General features: G+C 37.7%; 2 protein-coding genes across 6 annotated transcripts in view; one reads left to right on the top strand and one right to left on the bottom strand.

Moving 5' to 3' along the window:
• Positions 1-111: 111 nt before the first annotated feature.
• On the bottom strand, positions 112-7,524 carry hnrnph1 (heterogeneous nuclear ribonucleoprotein H1). Of its 2 annotated transcripts, none has more exons than XM_055034749.1 (11): positions 7,422-7,524; positions 6,480-6,576; positions 5,792-5,947; positions 5,563-5,706; positions 3,825-3,963; positions 2,934-3,112; positions 2,523-2,635; positions 2,290-2,425; positions 2,115-2,198; positions 1,273-1,365; positions 112-666 (listed from the first exon to the last, which is right to left on the bottom strand). In XM_055034749.1, the coding sequence occupies exons 2-11, from the start codon at positions 6,559-6,561 to the stop codon at positions 572-574; spliced, it is 1,221 nt and encodes a 406-aa protein (XP_054890724.1). In that variant the 5' UTR covers positions 6,562-6,576; positions 7,422-7,524; the 3' UTR covers positions 112-571. The 2 variants fall into 2 exon arrangements, with proteins under 2 accessions (XP_054890724.1, XP_054890725.1); XM_055034750.1 differs by having other exon boundaries at positions 586-670.
• Positions 7,525-9,268: 1,744 nt separating this feature from the next.
• ankhd1 (ankyrin repeat and KH domain containing 1) overlaps positions 9,269-22,013 on the top strand; it is a 30,674-nt gene continuing 17,929 nt past the window's right edge. For all 4 annotated transcript variants that reach the window (XM_055034744.1, XM_055034746.1, XM_055034745.1 and 1 more), the window contains exons 1-2: positions 9,269-9,732; positions 12,364-12,517. In XM_055034744.1, the coding sequence (XP_054890719.1) occupies positions 9,454-9,732; positions 12,364-12,517 (433 nt within the window). In that variant the 5' untranslated portion in view covers positions 9,269-9,453. The remainder of the gene's footprint in view (positions 9,733-12,363; positions 12,518-22,013) is intronic.

Consider the following 22,013-nt stretch of genomic DNA (forward strand, 5'->3'; position numbering starts at 1 on the left):
ACCTCCATGGTAGCAGATTTTAGGTTTGCCATTCACATAGCCCTCATCACAAAAAAAAAGTCCAATGAACAGTCATAACATTAGAAAACAAAACACCTGCACACCATGAAGTCAGATTTACATTTTAACTGAAACACTTAAGAAGCAAAATGAGGTCAAACATCCAAAAATACCAGACAGGTTTTCTGCTCATGCATTCCTTGAATAATGTAAAGTCCACCAGGACGGGAGGAGTTAGCCTTCAGAAACAGGCAGGTGTTCGGAGAACAAAATGTCACGCTTCTGGACGACGGGACATTAACATGGTTTTTGTAATGAGTCAGGTCTGGGGGAATGGGGAACACAACACTTCAGTTACACTTCTTGTGATAGCAAATGATCACACTTCTCTTTGTCAATCACCCACTTAAAAAAAATACAAATCCCACCCCTCAGTACTTTTCAAAAGACAACCTCCCCTCATCATCCTATGTTTAACAAAGCCAGACATTTCGAGTCCTTCCAGCAAAATGCTGGGTTAAAAACATGAAATTAAGGGTTGAGAGTGAGAAAAAAAAAACAAACAGAAAAACTACATTCCCCATCCCCCACCAAGTCCATTCATTGAGCCTCTGCTTCCACCTCCACCACCGCCGTAGTAACTGCTTCCCATTCCGCCCTGGTTACCTAACAAGAGAGAGAATAAACACCATAGGACCCAAGAGTTCATTCATGTAGTCATGCACAACAAATTATGTTTTACATCTGTTAAAGTGGTTAATATTAAAAAAGGAACAGGACTGTGGGCTTTTATTTATAGCCCAAGAAGCAGCACATATTAGAAAAACATGTCTTTCTTCTGGAAAGACATGTTTCTTTTAAACCTAGAGGTAGTGTCTGGGCTGTTAAAAGGTTTTACTAAATGAGTGTTAAAAAAAAGGAACTTGCAAAAGAAAACAGTTGCTTTAATCTTTTTCAGCAAAGCAATGCTTGATTTTCTTTTGTGTGTCAAACATGTCATTGTTCTTATTAAGTAAACTTAAGGTTTTTTAAAAAGTTTGGCACATAAATGGGGACATAAAACAAACTGTATAAAAAGAAAATAACCTTTCAAAACAAGAAAAGCAAAGATGGGAAACACAGTGAGGATGAAGTTCATCACTGAGCAGCTGCAGCTTTTTTAAAAAAAATTATTTTGCTTTTTATAAACATTTTTAATTGTGATTTAGTAAAGCTCATAGAAATTAAAGTCAAAGCAAAGGTAGAAGAAAAGTTAAAAGAGTTGACACTCACTATATTCACTATAGCCGCCCATGTTTCCTTGGCTGCTGTACCCACCAGAGTACCCTGAACTGAGCTGGCCACCACTATAAGACGACTGGTTACCTGTGGAGGACAAACCATAATGGACCTGAGAGGACACTCAAACAATACTTGTTTTTTTTTTAACATAAAACCCTTATTTAAGAAATTGCTCTACTCTGTTTAGGGTAACTTTTTTTTTTTTTTTTTACCAAAGTAGAACATCTTATTCATATCCAAATACATCATACCCATTTTTCTTAGTCACTTAAAATTGGGAAACAACAAAAAAATGCCATTTATCTAACACAAAATGTGTAAATCTTAAGGGAAAGACCAAAAACTATACAGTTTAAACATAAAATGTGTATTCCAATTAACTCTACTGGGACTTGCCTCATGTTTTGTGGAAAAAAAAACCCTAAAATGAAGAATATGTTGGACCTATGATGGGTGTAATGCTGTTTTAAATAACTGTCAGAAGAAGGGGGCCTATAGGTGAGGGTGAGCTCCTACTCACTTCAGTCCATTCTTATGCTAAACTATTTTAATCCCACGGTCTGATCGATAACCAATTATTTCAGTATCTAATAGCCCAATTAAAATAAACTACACATAAAATAATTAAAAAAAGAAAACTGCATTTTCTGTCTCAACAAGCATTTCTTCATTTTGAGATTTTTTGCAATAAAATTTTTTTTAAAATGATAAATGTTATAATAGCTGGCCGCCTTTGAATAGATTTATTTACTAAAAGAAATAAATTAAACTTATACGATTTTTAAGTAATAAGATTTTATTGAATCTGGGTTTTTCTGAACCCTGACACTTACTCATGCCACCCATCATCTGACTACCGTAGGCTCCATTACTGCCCCCTGCTGTGGAGTTCAAGAACAGCTCTACATAGCGATGCTCTGTAGGGGAAACAAGTCATTATGATTGTGCAGACTTAAAAGAGAGGTTTGTTAAACGCAGTTATTTTAAAGTGAACCATAACAAACTCACGCATGTTAGCTTTATCTTTGGACATTGCTGCAACCGCATCTTCATGTGTTGCAAACTCTACATCTGCCTCCCCGGTTACTCTCCCATCGGGGCCGATCTCAATGTGGACCCGCACAGGGTTCAACGGAGAGAAGAACTAAAAAAAAAGGTAAAAAAACCCCCCGTATACCGAGATTTGTAATAAATTTCACAGAAAGTATGGCATGTAGGTGAGACGGTGAGGTGTCTCTTACATTGTAGATGTCCGTCTCTGTGGCTCTGTACGGCAGCCCCCTCATGTGAACGCAGTGACCTGTTGTGCTTTGAAAGGAAGAGCTGCCATCGCCATACCGCCCATCAGACACACCTGAAAACACAGTCAGATTAACACATGGTCTTAGATGGACTTTACAGCTTAATCTCATTAGTTACACCATGCAGCACTGGCACACAAGTTACTCATGGTAAAAAGAAAAGTCCACATCCTGAAGACATCTCAATCTTTTTTTTAAACAAAAAAACAAAAACAAAACAGGATTGGCAGGGTGGCTTTCTACTCTTAATGTTACTTTAAAATAACTTCAAAATCTAGTAAATGCCAGGTAATTTACAAAACGAGACTCTGATTTGGTAGCAGGTGTAATTTTGTGTATAATTGCACCCACCTGCTCCGTAGCCACCTCGACGCATTCTGTCATAGGAGCCTCCTCGGCCCATCATGTTGTAACCGCGTCCGCCCGAGGGCCGGTCGTAGGGACCCGGTCTCTGCATCCCCATTGGCTTCCTCTGGGGTTCGTAGTGGGTCCGCACCTCAGCGCGGCTGCTCTTGAATATCTCAATGTACCTAAGAGTATAGCGAGAAAACCCTTCAGGCACGGGGTAAGTGAATGAAACTGCATTTGCTTAATACTGGGCTATGCAGATGCTGTTATGATGTATTCCATTAGGTAGTAAAGCCTATGAGTACCTAACATTTGTTAATTAAAAAGAAAAAAACAATAAAATGGCAATTGAGTTTAAGAAAGAAATATTTTCCAAATTAACAAGGGCCTTGGTAACTTTAAACTTTTCTTATGGTTATCTGAGGTAATTTAGAAATCTGATGCATACTGCAGAATACTCTTGGTCTTTACCATGACAGCCAGCATCCTGGTTTAGGAGAATCAGAGAAAACTCCAGCCCTACTGAGCTGACCTCTAAGCATTGCCTATAGCAGTGGGCTCTAGAGCCAAGTGTGTATTCTCCCTCTGATTTTACCACCGGGGAGACTCCTGACCATTTAAAACCTGGACTCAAACAGTTTTTATCTTCAAATTTTTTACATTTTCCAATCAAGCTCTCAACTATTTTTAATGAACCCCTAGCACTTATTCTCCCGCTGAAAATCTTGAGTGTATGCAGAGTTTGAACCAGTATAGCAGTTTTTGTGTGTGTGGGTGTGTTCTAATTATTATTTATATTCTAGATGTAATGTCAGTTTAGCATTTGGTTCATATGTTGAATGTGCACACCATAAGAAAAGCAACTTATCCAGCCAGCCAACCAACCATCCCCACCTGTGCCCTATTCTTTCCTTGTGTTTCTTTAGAGCCTTTTCAGCTATATCCTGTGAAGCAAACTGCACGAAGGCCTCCCCCGTACTCCTCCCCTGGATGTCCACCGGCAATGTTATCCCATTTGGCACGATTTCCAACCCTTCAACCCAAGGACAGATAACCCCAGCAGGGGACATATTAAATCACATGCCCAATAACAGAGAGAACTTTCTCTAAAGAGAGATAGAAAATTTTACATCATACATACACCAGTTCAGTTTCAACTGGCCATTTAAAGGAGTCACATTTATTATACTCTGGGGGTAAAGTAGAAATGACAGGATAGAGTAAGCATATGAAAAAGAGAGCGGGTAGGGGGGATTTGTGTGGGGAAAACCGGGGTAGTACTGGAGTGTGGAGGAAAAGAGAACAGGAGTTTGGTGGGTGACATGAGTAAAATTACGGTTTACCTGTGAGGTACTAAACAACAGTCTTATACTGCAAGTCAAGAAAACGGACTTAGGAGACGAAAGCAGGGAGAAATGTGAACAAAATGAAACTAAAATATGAGAGAGGTTTTATCAGAGAAAAGTAGAGATGCACCGAGAATTCGTCGGGCAACTTTCAGTAAACCTGCTGGTTGGAAATGCAAACTAACTCGTAACAAAAGCTCTTTGACACTGTAGCTTCTAAGAGAAAAAAAACTAAATAAGCTATTCTCAGTGGATATGGGTTTATTAAAAATGAAGGCAGAGAAAGCAGAGAAGCCATTTAAAAAAGGAAGTACTTTCTACAGCGCTCTGTCCACTGTTCACTCAGGCTGCTACAGCAACAGAGAGCTAGACGTTGAAGAGTGCTGGGTATTATTCGCTGTACTGGACTTTGCTGAGTACAAAAAAGGAACCGTCCATTTTTACCCGCATTCTGGATGTTTTTTCAAAAAGGTGAAGGAGGTAAGGCTATTGGAAAAAATTAGAGCTGATAACATCTTCATTTATTGCAAAAAGGTTTGAGCTTTCAACCTTTATCTCTTATGTAATGTGCACAATTAAAAAATTCTGACAGCCTTTTAGAAATCTCAGTTAAGGTAAAGTCCTGCATTAGAATGATACACACCACATAAATAACAAAGAGGATGTTTAAATGCAATTTAAAATATAAACTCCAAACTTTCATCTTTTTTTTAAATTAGGAAAACCCTGTATTAGATGGGAACTTTTTCTCACTCAGATGTGATGAATCAACAATGGTTACAGAAGAAATATTTTGGCTCTTGTATTTTGTATAAAAAAAAAAAAAAAAAGTATCAGGGAATATAAACCAGACACAAATCCTCGATTGTGCATCTCTAGTGGAATATAATAGAATCAGACCCGACTTAAAAAAAAGAAAATTGATGTGTGATCGCTCAATATGGACAATGTTGTGAAGATGAAAAAGGGTATTTACATACACACTCCAGATGCCTAATAAATAATGAAATACTTAAATAAAAAAAATAAATAAATAAAAAACCTAAGTTCAAACTTTCAACTGCCTTTTTTCCTTGTCATTGTTTTGCTCATTAACATAAACTAATTCATTTTATGATTCTATGTTCTCATAGAACTCAAAAACCTAATTAACCTAAAGAGCACTTCTTGCATAGAAGCAGCAAGAATTGGTGCTGTAAAAGAAAGGAACAAAGAAAGGAAGACGGGCCAATAATCTTTTATTCCTAACCCAAAAGGGAGTTACAACAAACAAACAGAAGTTTTACCTGAAAAAAACTGCACAATTTCCTCCTTGCTGCAGCCAAAGGGAAGGCCCCGGAGGCGCACAAGCCCATCTCCTGCTGTCTCTGGGCAATTTGGGCCAGTGTGCTTCATGACCCAATCCATCTCAACATTGTTGGATTTGAACACTGTTTTACATAAAAGAAAAAAAAGTTACGGCAGTGTCACAGAAAAATGCAACATCTGTCAAAAGAAGCACTCTGTTGTACGCACCCTCAACGTATCTGTGACCCATAGTTTCTCTATCCTTCTTCACGGCCACCTTCAGGTCTTCTTCCGTCTCCAGTTCCACAAAGGCTTCACCGCTAGGGCGGCCCTCTCTTGTGTAGGTGAAGTGTATTCCACTTCCATTGTTCAGAATTTTGCAGCCTAGAAAGATGTTTTATGGGGAAATTATGCTTTTTCATGCTGTAAAATGTCTTACAGTAACAACTAAATGTTGTAATTCTACACGCTATAAACCTAGGGTCAGGTTGTACAGTCTCTGGTTTAAGTAACTCTGTACCAAATTCATTCACAACTATCTGCATGGTAGGTCATAAAAATACTTAAGTCAACAAAGTGACTGTGTTTTTCCCCATTGTGTGGTAAAACACTCCAAGGATACTTTCAAGATATTTATATCTGTGCTGAATTCTGGTTTTACGTACAAGATGTGTATTGAATTTGACTCAACTGGTTATCTATTCTCAAATGTGACATTTCTGTCTAGAAGTGATACTATTATTTTTTAAAACAATATTGTTTCACATGTCTGTGTTGTGTCTGTAATTTGACAAAAGTGTTTAAATGTAGAGCATGCAGCAGTACAACATAAGAGCAGTCTTTTTGGTACAGATAGGATGATGAACAGGTTATATTTGTAAGTTAAATGTAATATTTCTTCCTCCAGCATACGTACCTGAGAAAAATCTCTGAACTTCATCTACTGAACAAGACCAAGGTAGACCCCTGATTCGCACAACATATCCCTCATCAGCCATGACTTGTCCCAATTCCTAATAAGAAAAACAAACACATGTTTAACCTACATGTCTGTTAGAAATTTTTTTTAAAAAAACATTCTTATACACCACTCTGCAGTAGATGTCTGTTTCTGTTACTAGAAAGACACAATGTGCGACGCAACCTTCATTGGTTGTGTTCATACCCTTGCTCAATTTAACTGCCATCTACTTCAGATAGCCGAATATGTTTAAATGTTGCTTCAAAACACAATACGACTGAAAAATAGTACATTTTACAGAATGGAGGACTATAACTGATCTGTAACAGCGCCCTCTGGCGCCTATTTTTTCACACTCGTCATTATGTATCAAATCATAAATGATCAGTCTATGTAGTAAAAAATATCCTCACTAGAAACAACCTCCCCGCCCCCCCCAAAAAAAAATCCACACACAAGAATCCTTAAAATATTTTAACTATATCTCAAACAATCATTCAACAGCGCGAACTGGCAGTAGTTCTGTGGCAACAAAACATCGGTAGCTACCTGAAAACATTCAATCGATATTTAGTGTACAATTGAGGCCTTACGATTAATGCCTGATACTTTATTAACTCCAAATGTATGCATGCACTTATGTACACCTTCATTTGTTTTTAAATTAAAAGTGTGTGGCCTACAGCACGCTCGCGCCGCACCCGGATACAAGAACAATAGCGGCCCTTTCAACCAGCGCCATGTTCTTAGCTTCAACGGCTAACATTTTAACTGAGGCTACGGTGTTAACTGCTAACTTTACTTTACAGAGTATATTCTGTTACCGTAATGAGTAAAATAAACGCTGTTTAGGAATGAAACCAATAAGCAAAACACCAAACACAGTTAAACATTTACCTGTTCAGCCGAAGATGCAACACGCCGGAGCTCTACGGTAGGACCCGCTGCGTGATGCGGCTGAAACCTCGCGGTGTGTTGCCAGAATGCTCCGCCTATCCCCCTTTCAGGGCACCGTTTCAATACATTAAAGAAGGAGTACGGGTCTTAACTGCAACTCAACTGTCAAGTTTTGGATACATTTCTACCAAATATACTTTTATAAATAAGACTTAAAGCAAATAACGGCACAAGACTTTCACATCTGTCAAATCTTCAGAAACATAATGACATCGCACAAAATGTGGGTTTCTTTTTGCACCTGGCAATCCCCGGCAGGATGACGTTGCTGCCCGAGGCCCAGCCTGGCCTGGCCTTCAGCATCTTCTGGCCTACAAATAACGAAAAAACATGGTTTACAGTGATCAGCCATTGTTTTTTTAATATTATTTTAACGTAGAGGTTGTTTAACACCTCGCATTTTATAACACTTATCTATGTAAGTTAATTCAAAACAAAACAGTAATTATCACATACAGTTTTACAGTTTTACACCAAAAAGTTATAGATGATATTTACAATGTTGTGATAAAAAGGTGTTACAGTAATCCAGGTACAATTGCATTATATTCAAGCTGTAAATCTAAAACATACCGAATAAAACTCTTGAAATCACTCAAAGCCTTTATATTTTTTCTTTTCTCATTTAAGCTGTTTAGTAGTCAATCAAAAAAGCCTCTAAGACAGTTGTGTATTTCTGTCAGTAGAAGGAAACTTTTTACATAATATATAGCTGATGTAGTTGTTTTCTTTTCTGGCATAGAGACATTTTCGTAGCCCTATAGTCATTTCTTAAATTCACTTTAAGACTATTTTAATTTTTTTTTCAGCTAATAAATGTTTAATGTTTCTAGATACATTCAACTTAGCTCACATTTTAGATGCTTACCTTTATTGTAACAGAAAGTTTTGATTATTGATCATATATTTCAGATATTTTTGTAAAAGTCAAAGGTATATTATCAACTTTATTGAAAGAATGAGTCTTTAGAACATTTATTTAAATTCCATAAATATTTTTTTATCCATCTATCCATCCATCCACCCATTTTCTGTCCACCCTTGTCTCTAGTGGGGTCAGGAGGTGCTGGTGCCTATCTCCAGCTAAGTTAAGGGCGAGAGGCGGGGTACACCCTGGACAGGTGGCCAGGCTGTTGCAGCATTTTTTATTTATTCTCAAAATATTCCACAGTCAAGGAATAAAAATTGACCGGTACATGTATTTTACAGAGCTCAAATAAACAAACAAGTAAATATATACACACCAGGTTAGGAAAATTTGACGAATTACCTTACAGATAATACCCCAAAAGTAATTAATTGTCAACGTTAATCATGCATTTTGCAAATAAAAAAGTGCCTTTTTGTGTCTGTGCAAATATTGCACATGTCTGCAGCAACATGCTTGCAAAACTGAGGACGTCTGAAAAACATAAAGAAAAATAAAACCAGAAAAAAAAGTGAAATAACAATATACTTAAGTAACACAGCATTGCTTGTTTGTCATGTAAATTCACACTTTGCAAGTCAATAAAGAAAGGCAGAAGCTACTAGTATAATTACAAATTTCTCCTCCATGAATTTAAAATTCCCCAGTGAGTTTAGGTGAACTAATAAAACTAGTAACTAGTTAAGTTGGCCTACCATGTCATGTTCGTTCTACAGCCTCGTGATATTGGTAAACCTAACATGACGTTGCGGTCTCATGTTTGACAAGCAGAAATGTGGCCCAATATGAAACAGAGGTCCATCTTGCTCAGCCAATAAGGTGAAAAGGATTCTCCACAGAGGCGGTGTTTCTGAGAAACAGTGCGTATCGGGTTAGGTTGTTAGAAAGTTAATGGCTGGGGGAAAGAGAACCTCCTCAACCCTCGCTTCGGGAGAGTTTCTGGATTCCCTGAAGTAAAATCAAGCAAATATCTTCCGAGAAAGCGCCTGGGCGGACGTTTAAGTTAACTAATAGCCCGTTAACACGCGTATTGTGAACAGAAGTATGCAGGATGCAGTAGCCGGGACGGCAATGCTGACGGACGGCTTCGAGGACGAGATTGACTCGGTGACTCCTCGCTCCCCAGTGGCAGGGATGGGGGTAGGAGCGACACCAGGAGGAGTCGGACTTGGAGGCATTGGGATTGGTGTCGGGGGAAAGAAAGTGCGTTTGTACGGCGAGCCCGGTGGACCCGCCGCAGAAAGACTGGATTTCAAACTAGCGGCCGCGGCCGTCCTCTCCTCGGGTCCGGGATCCGGCAGCGACGAAGACGAGGTTTCCGAGGTAGCAATGCTAAGCTAGTTAGCTTAAGCTTAACCGTTGGCAACCACCCCCTCCCAGGCCGCTTAAATTACGTATAGTTAAAAAACACAGTGGAGAAATAGTATCTCTCCTCAGTCCAGAAGTTTATGAACGACTAGATGTCGACGGTGTTTGGTAAGACGGGGGCAGTTATTCATGCCAACAGGCTGATATGTTTTATTTATGCACCGCAGGCTGTGGCCACGGCCTAGTTCGGGTGGAAGCGACTACGGCCTCGTTCGGTGCTGTCGTCTCGCAACACCCGTCACAAGTTTGCTGTCTCTCAGCAGCTTTCCAGCCACAGCATATGCTCGATGTCCAGAACGCCTCGGACACACAGGGCCAGATAAATGCCAGCCATTTCGTAGTTGTGGTGCAATTACGTCACTTTTCCAAATCATGTAAATTGACTGGGACCTTACCTCTGCGAACTTTTCCAACATGTTTAGGTAATCACGTTTAACCCCAACAACTCCGGTGGTCCACATTTGGTTCTGATAAATAAGCAAGCTCTTTTTTTTTTCGTTAACTCGTCTGACCACCACATGTGTCAGATTGATTTGTCTCGCCACTCATGGGAACAGCTTGGATACATGTTGTGATGTGACTTTCCAGTCTCATGCACACAGACAGGTGTGATTGCATCTGTGGCTGTGTTTATTCTCACACCACATGTACATGTTCGATCTATAAATGTAAGCAAATAGGTAGCACCCCAACTTTTGATGGATTTTGCAAAGTTGTAGCATTTCTGCAATTGAAATGCAATATTTTAGAACTGCTCTGCATGTTTTTTTTGTGAGCATTAACTGAGGTTGACCATGTTTTTTGACAAAAGCAGACATGCTCATGTTTAGATTGGTTGTTGGGAAACACTTCACTTGCACAAACTTATTTTGTCACTTGCATCCTACCCTCGAGTTTACTGTCGGAAAGCCTACCGGCAGGTCGTTATGGGATGTGGAGAGATTTGACACCACTGACCCTTGGACATTGTTCCTGATGAGGTGCCTCCGTTATACTTTTTCTAACATTTGACCCCAGGGTTATCTGTCTGAAAACTTAAAGTCATGACAATCAAGTAAGGATATCAGCTGACAGCACTGTCAATATGATCTCTCTGAACGTCTGCTTTGTAACAGTGGGAGAAGACGATGACAATTTTGCCACTTGCACCTGATTCAGACGGTTGAACCAGGTTCTAATGCATGGCATCTTTGCGATGTTTAGAGCCAAAATATGACATTTGTTGTTGTATTGTAGTCCAGTGGAGAGCTTGCTACTCTGGGCAGGAGCTAAAATCCTAGCCCCTGGATTAAGCAGATGCCATTCTAGGCCTTTCCAACTCTGGATACCAACACACTGGGAGCTGTAGTTCCTTTAATAGGGAAGACTGATATCCATTGTTTATCATGAAGGCCTTTCAAAATTACATGTCCCATTCTCCATTGCGCTTTATAGTATAACTAAATTCCTCCTAAATACTGACATTTGACGCTCTTCCCATATTAGCTCAAGAGACTGAAAGCCTTCTTTAGTTTTATTAAACTTTTTGGAAACAATGTTTTATTTTTTTTAACTCCTCTGTGACAGTGATTTGTGTTCCATTCAAGCAGAGTATTTTGTTTAAGATGTTTTATTAAAAAAAAACAATGTTTCAGTCTGTCATTGATGTAATTACTGAGTAGACAAAAAGTACAATGTTAATGTTTGCAGAGGGATTTATTAATACTTGCATAAGATAGTTATTTTAAATTCTAATGACTTTTCTTTCTTGGACTACTCTTATAATTTAGCTTCATAGGAATCCTTTTCATCCTGATGTTTGTTATAGTTTTAAATATTTAGCTGTTAAGATGATGGTAAGTATATATACAAGTTGTCCAGTTATGTTTTCCATTACTTTGTTCTGCATAAGTCACAAATGTTAAAATATTTATAAAGAGCAAATAAATGTACAAGATGGTGGTGGAGGGGCATTAAACCAGAACATTTAAACAATATTTTATTTACTATTATGCAGAGATATTTTTTACCCCCCTATGCCTATCTGTAAAAAAAAAGTTCTTAAAAGTTTCCTTAATGGATGTACTCCTTAGACTTCTGTGCAGAAGTTGATCATCTGCAATGCAAAACATAACAAAGTGTGGCGAAGCTCAGGTACGAGACTCTAGTGGTGAATTTGGGCAGCTGACTCTCAGCTGAATCTGACTGTGCGCGGAGGTTATAATTCCTCACCATAATAACACTCTCCGCACTTTGACGCCGTTGTCCCTGTGCTCCTTCTTTTGCTTTCCCACTGTTCGGAGAAACTGTAAATAAACAAGAGCCACATGCCTGGTCTTTTTATAGATAGTGGACTTATGTGGAGGGTGTGGGACCTCTTTTATACAATGCAATGTAAACAGTAGTTACAGTAATGTGATACTTTGATTTACTTTACTTCCCTTGCCGATTTGTTCTACTTTTCAGTCCCCAATCCAGAGATAGTGATGGTTGCCTTTTAAGCGTTGGCTTGCGAATCAGATTTGGGGCGACATAAATGGCCAACTTGAAAATCAAAGCAGTCGAGCAAATTTGAATTAATCACCAACCTTTTCCTGTCTCTCCCAGGTGGAGTCATTCATTTTGGACCAGGAAGACCTGGATAACCCCATTATGAAGACGGCCTCAGAGCTGCTTTTGTCCAGCGCCACAGACGGAGTCGATTTGAGGACTGTAGACCCAGAGACTCAAGCTCGACTCGAAGCTTTACTGGAAGCTGCAGGTACGACGGCTTTCATCTGAATTAATTTCACCCGCAGACGTAACACATGAGACTGTGCCGTTAAACACTGCATTAATGGTCGCACCCATTTTTAATACAACTTGTCTGAAGTCATTCTTTTAACATACACTAACATTCAGTAAGGAGAACCACACCTTTTTTTCTCTTAATCCCTAGAAAGGTGGAGACATTACATTGTTCAAAAGAGACTCTCTCTCACTTATTTTTTATTATCTAGAGGTGACTTCATTTCTTGAGGTCACTGAAACATTTGTCAAATTACATCAGTGAAACCATGCTACTTCTTTTTTCAACCAACAGTTTATACTTATTTTTAAGATGGAAGGTTATAGGAATGGAGTAACCCACTCGTCTATGCTTTGCCTACTTTGCGACCGGCTCTCTCTGCTTTGGGTTGTACTCTTAAAAATCAGCGTGTGCAGTGTCATAAATTTAAAGAACTGCTTGGACGGATTAGTTGTCAGGCTGTTGTAGTTCAAGTCCCACACAATAAATAATAATGCCAATTGGATATACTTGGTGTCTTTCATCTCCACACCAGATTTGGGCTTTGGTGATCAAGATGCTAAAATTCAGGGAGATAGGTGGGCTTTTATTCTGAAGGAGAAGAAAGTGTTTAAAATGGGAGATGAGAAACTCAATGTTGCTTTTGCAGCAGTCATAATTTGAGTAATGTTATGATTTAATAATACAGCTCTAAAGCATGTTGATATTATTAAACCTGCAGTAAGTGAGTAAAAGGCTCAAACAACCATATAACAACGTCAAAAGTAATTAGCTTTTGATTAAACTCAAATGCACATCGACCCTTCTGCGGTATCATCACAAAAATCCAGTATTCTCATTTCCATTTGTGTCTGAGGTTGTCCCAGGCTAGTAAAACATTGTCCCCTGGTTCTACACGAGTTCAGATCATTTCATCCCATGTCATGTTGTGTCTACAGTAGTTTTTAGTTGCATTGTACCCAAAATATTCAGGTATGAAATGGACTGCTGCTGCAGTACATTCTGTACCAACAATGTATTAATTCAGGAGGACGTTTAGTACCTAATTTGACAACCAAGGAATTTGAGCCAGCTTTCTCTCTGCTAACTATATTTATAGTAAAAAAAAAAAAAAAAAAACAGTGGTGTGATATCCAACCAAGTTATTGTGGAGGCATATTGTATCATATTTTATATTAGCAGACTGGCACAAATACAGGCCAGGAACAAATTAGATGGAGGGAGCGTGTAATACAATAAAAAGTTTAATTGGCGTAGTTTGGGAATTTTATTTTTCATTAGAACTTGTAATCTCTGCTTAAGAAGGTCTGTATGTATTAATCCAGTAGGGCTGGGTGTCCTGGCCTCATTTGGGCTTGTGAACATTACGATGCAGATTAGCGCTGGAACGCGCTTGAGCCTCCACCGCGTGCGTGGGGTTTGTGTTCAGCAGCTAATGGCTAATCTCAACCTCGTCTCCTTTCTCCTGGACTAGTCCTTACATAATCTGCCTGTGTTTTTTTTTGGGTAAAGAAATCTCAATACATTTTGATCACCTCCACTTGTGACAGGATACTTAGATTTTCTATCTATTTTTTTCTGTATTATCAGAAAAGAATAAATGTGTAATGTAGTTACAGAACATAAGTAAAATAGCCAAATAAATAATAATAGACCAGAATGTGAGGTTTTTGGATCTGGGTTATTCAGATATGAAGTTATTCAGATAAACACTGAAGGTGCAGTTTGTGGAAGTGGTTGTCTTCTGAAGTCCTTCAGCCCCATCTGTCACCTGTCAGTGGTGGGAAGTGGTGGTTGTTAGTAAACAATTGTGAAGTCTGAAGTGTGCTCAAGTTGGTGGTCAATGCTGAGGCTAAAAACACAACCTAGCCCCCATGTGGTGCTCTTTGTTGGTCTCCCACCACGACATTTAGCAATTATTGGAGATATATATATATATAAGATGCATTTTGTTGCATTTTGCTTCGTAGAAATTTTTTGTCATACTTTCCCACAGTTCTCGGAAAAACTTATTTTTTATGTGGGACTTAAAACATATTTTGCTCAATGATTACCAGTGCCCTGCAGACTTAATTACAACAAACACAAGCTGTAAGACAAGTCAGGCATGGGTTATTAATGAAGGCTTCTGTTACCAGTAACAATAAAAGATGACCTTGACTATCATCTATGATGCTTTGTAGTTACTTAAATGAATGCAATCTGAAGAAAATTGTGTCAGAATGGTGGTGAAAACCAAATGAACCATCATGAAATATGTAGGATTATGTCTGAGAAGGTAAATGCTCATTTAATATGACTTTGCCTTTGACAAAGTCATATTTACTGGCTATGTTTCCAGTGAGCTGCTAAAATGTTCTTGTTTATTATTTCTATGGTTTGAAACCAAAAATATTTTTTTATGGCTTCCTCAGTAAGATTTGTGTGCGGCCTTATGGAGCATGGTGCATAATGCAGCACTGCCCCTCCCTCACCTGCCGCTGCACACTGCCACTCAGAAGGTTACTGGATTTTTCCGTCTGTGAGAACACAGGAAAAACCTGCCTGTTTGAAAATCTTTCAGCTCTTGAGTAACTACAACTTACTGTTTTTAAACTCCAGTAAAAAAAAAAAAAAAAGTATAATATTCTATCGATTGAGCCAGCCTATTTAACAAAGCTATTTTCAGCATGTATTTGTTTTATAAGCTTGTAACCAACTAATATGATTAGTTTTGAAGCAGCAGGAGAAATTTTTACTATTTAAATAAAAATAAAAAAAAACTAAATGTGTAAATGCCCCCAAATTGTGGTAATTTAACTAATTATCTTGTATGAGGTAATATCACATCTCATAAGAAATATGAGACCAGGACGACAAATAAACCGTTCTCGTTTTTGTGAAGTTGTTTAAATATTTTTGTGCTCCCTTTTTTTCCCCTTTTTTCTCTGTATGGGGTTAAGTTTTGTTTTTGCCCTCAGCACTGACCATCACACTTTAGCACACTTAGTAACTATGATGTCGCCTCCACTTGAAATCGATTAGCCAAAATGCACGCCAAAAAAAAAATTCTGTAAAGTTAACATACCAAATGCGTTATTTTTAAGTTGTTTGTAAATGGGCGGTTCTTAAATGTTAAATGTCGGTGTATTTTAGCATTTTTTCCCCCCATTTGGATTATTTCAGGAGACTCCATTTGAAATGCTCATAAAATATCAACCTTTTCTTCCATATCAAAACTTTCATATTGTTACTTTTCATTTTATAATATTGAGTGAACACTAGAGATGTGGCAAGGAAACTTTGTAAATGCCACGTAAATTGTTTTTTGTCCTTTATTAGTTCTTCAAAAGTTTAGTCTGAAGTTTTATAGGTTTGTTTGTTTAGTTTTTTTTTTTTTTGACAAGCTAACAAAGTTAACATGTGCTTTCTTGACATAAGTTCACATTCCATTTGGGTACTCGACTAAATTAGAGCTTTTATTAGAGGATTCGATTCAATACTCATTCGCGTATTCTACTATTATGTAAAACTGTTTATCAGAGGAAAGTTGAGCCTAATTGGATTAGAGGTGTTTGTTTAAAAGGGTTTGTTTAATTATACTTGAAGTAATTCAAAGTACGTTCCAGCACTTATGCTTAGATTATACTTATGTTATCGGTCTCTCTACACAAATGGTGCTTTTTGTACTAAGTGACATTCACTATGTCCACTTACCTCTCAAAGATGACATACTACAAGTGAGGCTATGCAAAATAATATGTCATGTGAAAAAATATTTTGTGCTTTCACAAAACAATGCGGCATGAGCTTTGGATATGTTTATTTTGCTGGACTCGAGGCTCACATATTTCCTGGGAACATAATAAAAAGCTTTCATTTTGTAATATAGAGATTATTCTAGTTCTTCAAGAAATGTTGCCAATTCTTGACTAACCATCAGAGGAACAGTTTGTATCTCATATTCTAAACGTGCCAAACCTCAAACAGTTGTTGACTGAACTATTAGAAATATTATCTATAAATGGAGACATTTATACAGACTTCAATTTGAATTACACACGAGACGAGCTGGCTCGAGTCAGCGGCGTTGCCAGAGCTACACTTTAGCTTTCGGCGACCTGCTGCTTTAAGCAGCCAGTGGAAACATTACACCAGTGGTGTCCAGACTAAGTCCTTCATAGTATTCTGAATGTTTTAGATCTTTCCCAGGTTCAGAACACCTGAATCAAAGGATGGTTCATTACCAGATCCCTGCTGAACATAATAGCACTCTGAGGAAGTAATTAAAGGATTTAAATAAACTTTGTTGGAGTAGAGAAACATCTGACTGGTGTTAGTCACCCCTGCATTGTAGTTTAAGCTTTAGTTACACTGGTAGTCTGCTGCTGTTTTCTTATCACCTGAAGTCAGGAAACTTACGATACTGATAGTTTAGGGATGAACAAATTACAGTCTTCGAGCTCATTGCCAATCTTTAAAAAGCCCGGTTTTGGTAGATACCTATTTTTCTTCCTTTTTTTTTTTATAACACTATCAGGTGGTACAAGGTCAATATCTTTAATTTTATTGAACAACATTGAACAGTACCCACAAAACAATACAAACTTGTTTTGATTGCACATGAGGTAATGCTCTCAAATACACATGGTTTAGTGCATTGCTGTCTGCTAAATAAACTAAACTAAAAACAATGAAGTCGTCCAGTCAGCTCATTCTCACGGTGGAGCAAAAAGGGGCGGAGGCACAGGCCTGAAACGATCGATGAATGAGATCGGTTTTATATGTAAAAATCGACTCGTCGCTCTCGTAAAATTAAGGAAGTTGGGGATTGATCAGTTCATCCCTATAATACAATTAGGACATCTTCTGACATGTTAAATAAGTATTTTTTTTTTTTCATAAAGTTGGATCCAGTGACACCTTCTAAATATTGTCATACTGCAGTAAACAGGTGTCAGCCTGAATTCATAGTAATTAATTGACTAAAACCCTATAGAAGTCCAGTGAACTCTTCACTTTCTACATATTTTGCCCCGTGATGCCTTGAGAACGACGACTTTGAGTCGAGTCGTTCTGCCTGTTCCAACTCTGTGGCCACAGCGGCAGATCTTTGGAAATCTACTGCAAATATTATATTTTTATATTTCCTTGAGGCAAGTTTTATTGAGCCAAAAAAGTTGCATTCATTCTGATCATTTTGATTACACTTCCAGTAGACTAGCATATGACCGCACGCGGGAACAAGGAGGGGGAGTGTGAACTAGTCCAAATTTCTTTCCAGATTTTATTTCAGTCATTGAAATGAATAATAATAAAAATACACAACTCATACTAATAAAGAATTAGACATAACTTTTAATAGTGTAAGGGCTACATTAGCTGGAAAATTAGTTATTACTCATTATGCCTTCAAATTTGATGAATTGTTAAGGATCTGTCTGTGGTAGATTATTAGTTTTTTTTTTTTTTGGATCAAGTTTAGGCTAGGATATTCTTCAGGCTGACGTAGGGTTACCCTGTATTTTTACTCCAGTTCTTTCTTGACATGGGCGAATCAGCTGCTTATTGCAGGATGTGTGAAGCTGGAGGAACACATCCCTGGTTCCCTGTGTGCACACTGTGGCTCTCCAGCGTTGCCATGCCTTGTTGCGCTCCTGACAACTATCAACTGTCTCTATCACCATGTTGAATTAAATTAGACCACAGTGTCTTTAGCAAGTGCTGCAGTCTGACATGAACACGAGACAGAAAACCGAAATGCATTCAAGAGAAATGACGTTTACATTTAAATATAGCAGTGAATATATAAGTTAAGTCACGTTTACCGGATCAATTTTCATGTTTGAATCGACTTTGACTCATGGGTTTTACATGGCCGATAGAAATTTCAGATTTATTTGATCAACTTATATATTTCCATGAACACATTTATGTAAAGGTGGCTTAAAATAACCTGGCTGAAGCTGTAGCTTCTTCTTTGCGCCTTATGATAGCTCTGATGATAGAAATGGTTTGGATTGCTCTACCAGATCTGCTTTGCCTCACGGCAGGCACAGTCTGGGAAGGGGAGCGATTCACCAGTATAGATGATAATGAAGCTGCTTGCTTTCAGGCCCACAGCTGGTCAGAGCTCATTGCCCGCTAAGCTGCAGCTGATCGAAGAATGGATATTAAGACAGCGGCACACAGATTGGTGTCCCACTGACTCCTCTGGGATCTGCCTTCAGCTGTGTGACTGGCATGAGGCTGCAGTGTCACATATTTTACACTTTGACAGTCTCTTCAGCCACAGCAATCCGGAGCCACTAATAGATGCATCTCATAATGAACCACGTATGCTGAGAAGAATAAAGTGGCAGATGTTTGGGGAGAAAAACAAAAGTTGAAACAATTAATCGAAATCGATTATTGGAATAGTTGTCAACTAATTTAGTAATCCATTAATTAACTGGAGTAGATTTACAAAAAAAACGTTTATTGACAAAAAAAAAATCCCAACATATTCAGAGCAGTAATTAAGTCAACAGTGTACAAACCGCATATACATTTGAGATAAAAAAAAAATCATCTTTGTCTGTAAATATGTTCTACACATCACTCCTCAATTGACAGTTTTTTTTTTGTATTCACCTGGTTAAAATTCACTTTAAGAATGCTAAAAGTGAAAAGTTCCAATAAAAAGTTTTTCTTATTTCTCAAAAAAATATATTATCTATCTGCATCTTTATGTATTTTTAATATTTTATTAAAAATGCTTAAGTGGCTTAGTTAAAATTCTGCCAGTTTTTGTGTCCAATTAATCCATGGAATAATCATTTATTTAATCATTATTTGCAGTCCTATTGTGGACACTCTAAATGTTGCAAAGCACTGTTTGAAATGTGTAGTATTTATGAGCTATTATATTATATACAACCTTTTCATGTCAATTTCATATTCAGCTTGCTGGATGGAGTCCCACTGTAATAGATTCCCACATGTGACACTAATGATCCCCAACCCCTTTACCAGTCTGTAGTGTTTTCAAATCTACATATAAAACAGCTTGGCTTACCGCAGCTCATGCAAGGTATCAGTTAATATGGCCTTATGTAATGACAAGTACCACTAACCTATGACTCCAAGGTTTAATCTCTAGGCTTGTTTTTTTTCTGCCATTATCTGCCTTTTATGATGCATCTATTAAACCTCAGTTTGATTTCACACGATTAAAGTCAGATTTTCTCTAGAAGGCTACCAGAACACATCCAGCAGACCATTTCTACCCGTCAGAAAAAAAAGGATCTTCTTTAAAACACAGTACTTTAACTTTTTGCATGTGTCCCAAAGAAGAAGAAAAATTACAATTCAGGCTGACTGCAAATACCTAGTAGAACTTGAACTTTCAGACCTAATTCTGAAATATGGGGGTTAAATTGAATCTTCATGATCATGTGATAGTATCTGGATTGTTGACAGCTTAATGAAAATTCCAAACTTAAAATGGTAAAAAAATTCTTATTTTACTACTATAATAATGCTGTAGATGTCGGTTTGCTCTTTAAATTGCATTATGTACTTGCATTCTGGCATTTCCCCCCCCCCAATGCAAAGCTCATGTTGTCAATGTAGATATGACAGTTATGGGTGTAGAGGTTGCTTATGGGTAAACACTCAGCGAATAGGGCTTTTTAAGCTAAAACAGATGTTTCAGTGTCCTTGCTGTTAAACTGAAACTAAGATGAGGGACTTGGGGAAGCTTTGCATGTAAATGGCTTTTGAAGTCACTGCACAAATATGTATTTTTAATGATGGATTTAAATGAAATAAATAAAATGGCAACTTGCTGTGATGCTTTTAAAGAGTTCTAGTTCGAGTAATCATCTTGTATTCTTAGTTTTTCACTAAAAAGTTAAAGGCAGATCTTTTTTTTTTTTAACTTCCTCTGTAAAGGGTTCGTTGAGTTTCGTTGTTATCTCAGTTGGTTTACCTCAAATGCTGTCAATTTAGTAACCTGTCAGCACATGCATTGTTATTTAAGTTTTTTTTTTTACTTCAAAGCTGCTGCCAGTAGCAAGTCAAAGCTTACCAAAAATCCCTGCAGCACCCAAGTACTTCTTCTTCTGTGAAAGCTCAGGCTGTATTTTGCTTTACTAAAAATAGTGAAGCACAAACAAGTAAAGTTTAGTTGGCAAACATAAAGCAACTCTCAAGTCTGCACAGCCCTGCTTAAAACTGTTACATATACACGTGTCTTGAAAGTGGACTCCTAATGAATCATTTAAAAATATTTTCCTCATGTGTCACATAATAAACAAAGAAAAAAAACTAGCCTCCGGAAATTTTGAAACTTTCAGTAAGCCAGTTACACACAGTAAAACTTCATACTTATTGAAGAACCTTTGAATTTCAGCATTCAGTCTCAAAATCCCGTATTTGGACAACAGTTGCCCTCTCTACCTGCCTGGCCATGTATGAAGATACAGCCAGACTTGGGTTTTTCTACACTTTTTCTGTCCAATTTGACCTGGACTCATGCTGAACCTTTCCAAAGCTTTTGTCCCATGGAGTCATTGTTTTTTAGAGCAGGCATTTAAAGGTTTTGTCAAAAAGATCTTGGACTTTAGCTGATGATGATTTCATCTATCCAGACAAAATCTACAGTTCCATGTAAAGAAAACTAACTATTCTGCTATGGTTATGTTTCACTCTAGGTGTAATTTTGTGTGTGTGTCAAATTTGGATTGGGAAATAGTGGGCCAAAAGTTGAAATTTGGTTTCTTCATCCTATAACACAAATTCCCACAAGGTGTTGGAAAATTTAAGCCAAAGTTGAAAGGAAATGTCCGTTTACAGCCTTGCTCATTCAATCATGTTTACTTGGCAGCCTCCCTAACAAGTTTTAGTGTTGTCTTTAATCATGGATCAGTTTGAAACAAGTAAACAAATGATCAAATTCCGCTAACATACTTTAGCATCCGCTCCATAGTAGACAGTCATTTTGGTATTGAAGCACCTTGGTGTTGGTTTATAATTACTTTACCACCTACTACTTCTTTGACAAAAAAATAAATAAAAAAGAATCCAATTATGGTGCATTGAACAATAAATGTCATCAAATAAATTACTGGCAGAGAGCCTGAACGCATTATGCTTAATAAGCAAATATTTATTGCAGTTCCTCATGTTATACGTCTTGCACACACAGTTATTGCGATAACGATTAATTTCCCAGATATTGTCCTGCTGTGCTTTCAACTTCCGGGAAGGAAAGCTCAAATCTGATCAGCAAATGAAGATGCTTCTTATGAGAAATACATTCTGTTTTCATTGTAAAACATGCCCGTTATGCCTAAACTCAAAGATGTAATTGTCAAAGAGAAAGAGACTTTATTTTTAGTTATCCAATTAGTTCTGTTCTGTTGTGTCTTTGGTTGTTTTTGCCTTTTATACTCCCTCTTTGGCTTTTTCAACCTTTTCAAAACAAGCAGTCACAAATGCATTTTTA

This window comes from Poeciliopsis prolifica, unplaced genomic scaffold (assembly GCF_027474105.1).
Source record: "Poeciliopsis prolifica strain line A6 unplaced genomic scaffold, Auburn_PproV2 SCAFFOLD009, whole genome shotgun sequence".
Lineage (NCBI taxonomy): Eukaryota > Metazoa > Chordata > Actinopteri > Cyprinodontiformes > Poeciliidae > Poeciliopsis > Poeciliopsis prolifica.

Coding starts and splice junctions, on each gene's coding strand:
- hnrnph1 (XM_055034749.1), bottom strand. CDS start 6,561: ATGGCTGATGAGGGATATGTTGTGCGAATCAGGGGTCTACCTTGGTCT. Junction 3,113..3,824: donor AAGGAAAGAATAGGGCACAG/GTGGGGATGGTT, acceptor CTATACTCTTAG/GTACATTGAGATATTCAAGA. Junction 1,366..2,114: donor TCAGATGATGGGTGGCATGA/GTAAGTGTCAGG, acceptor TGTCCTCCACAG/GTAACCAGTCGTCTTATAGT.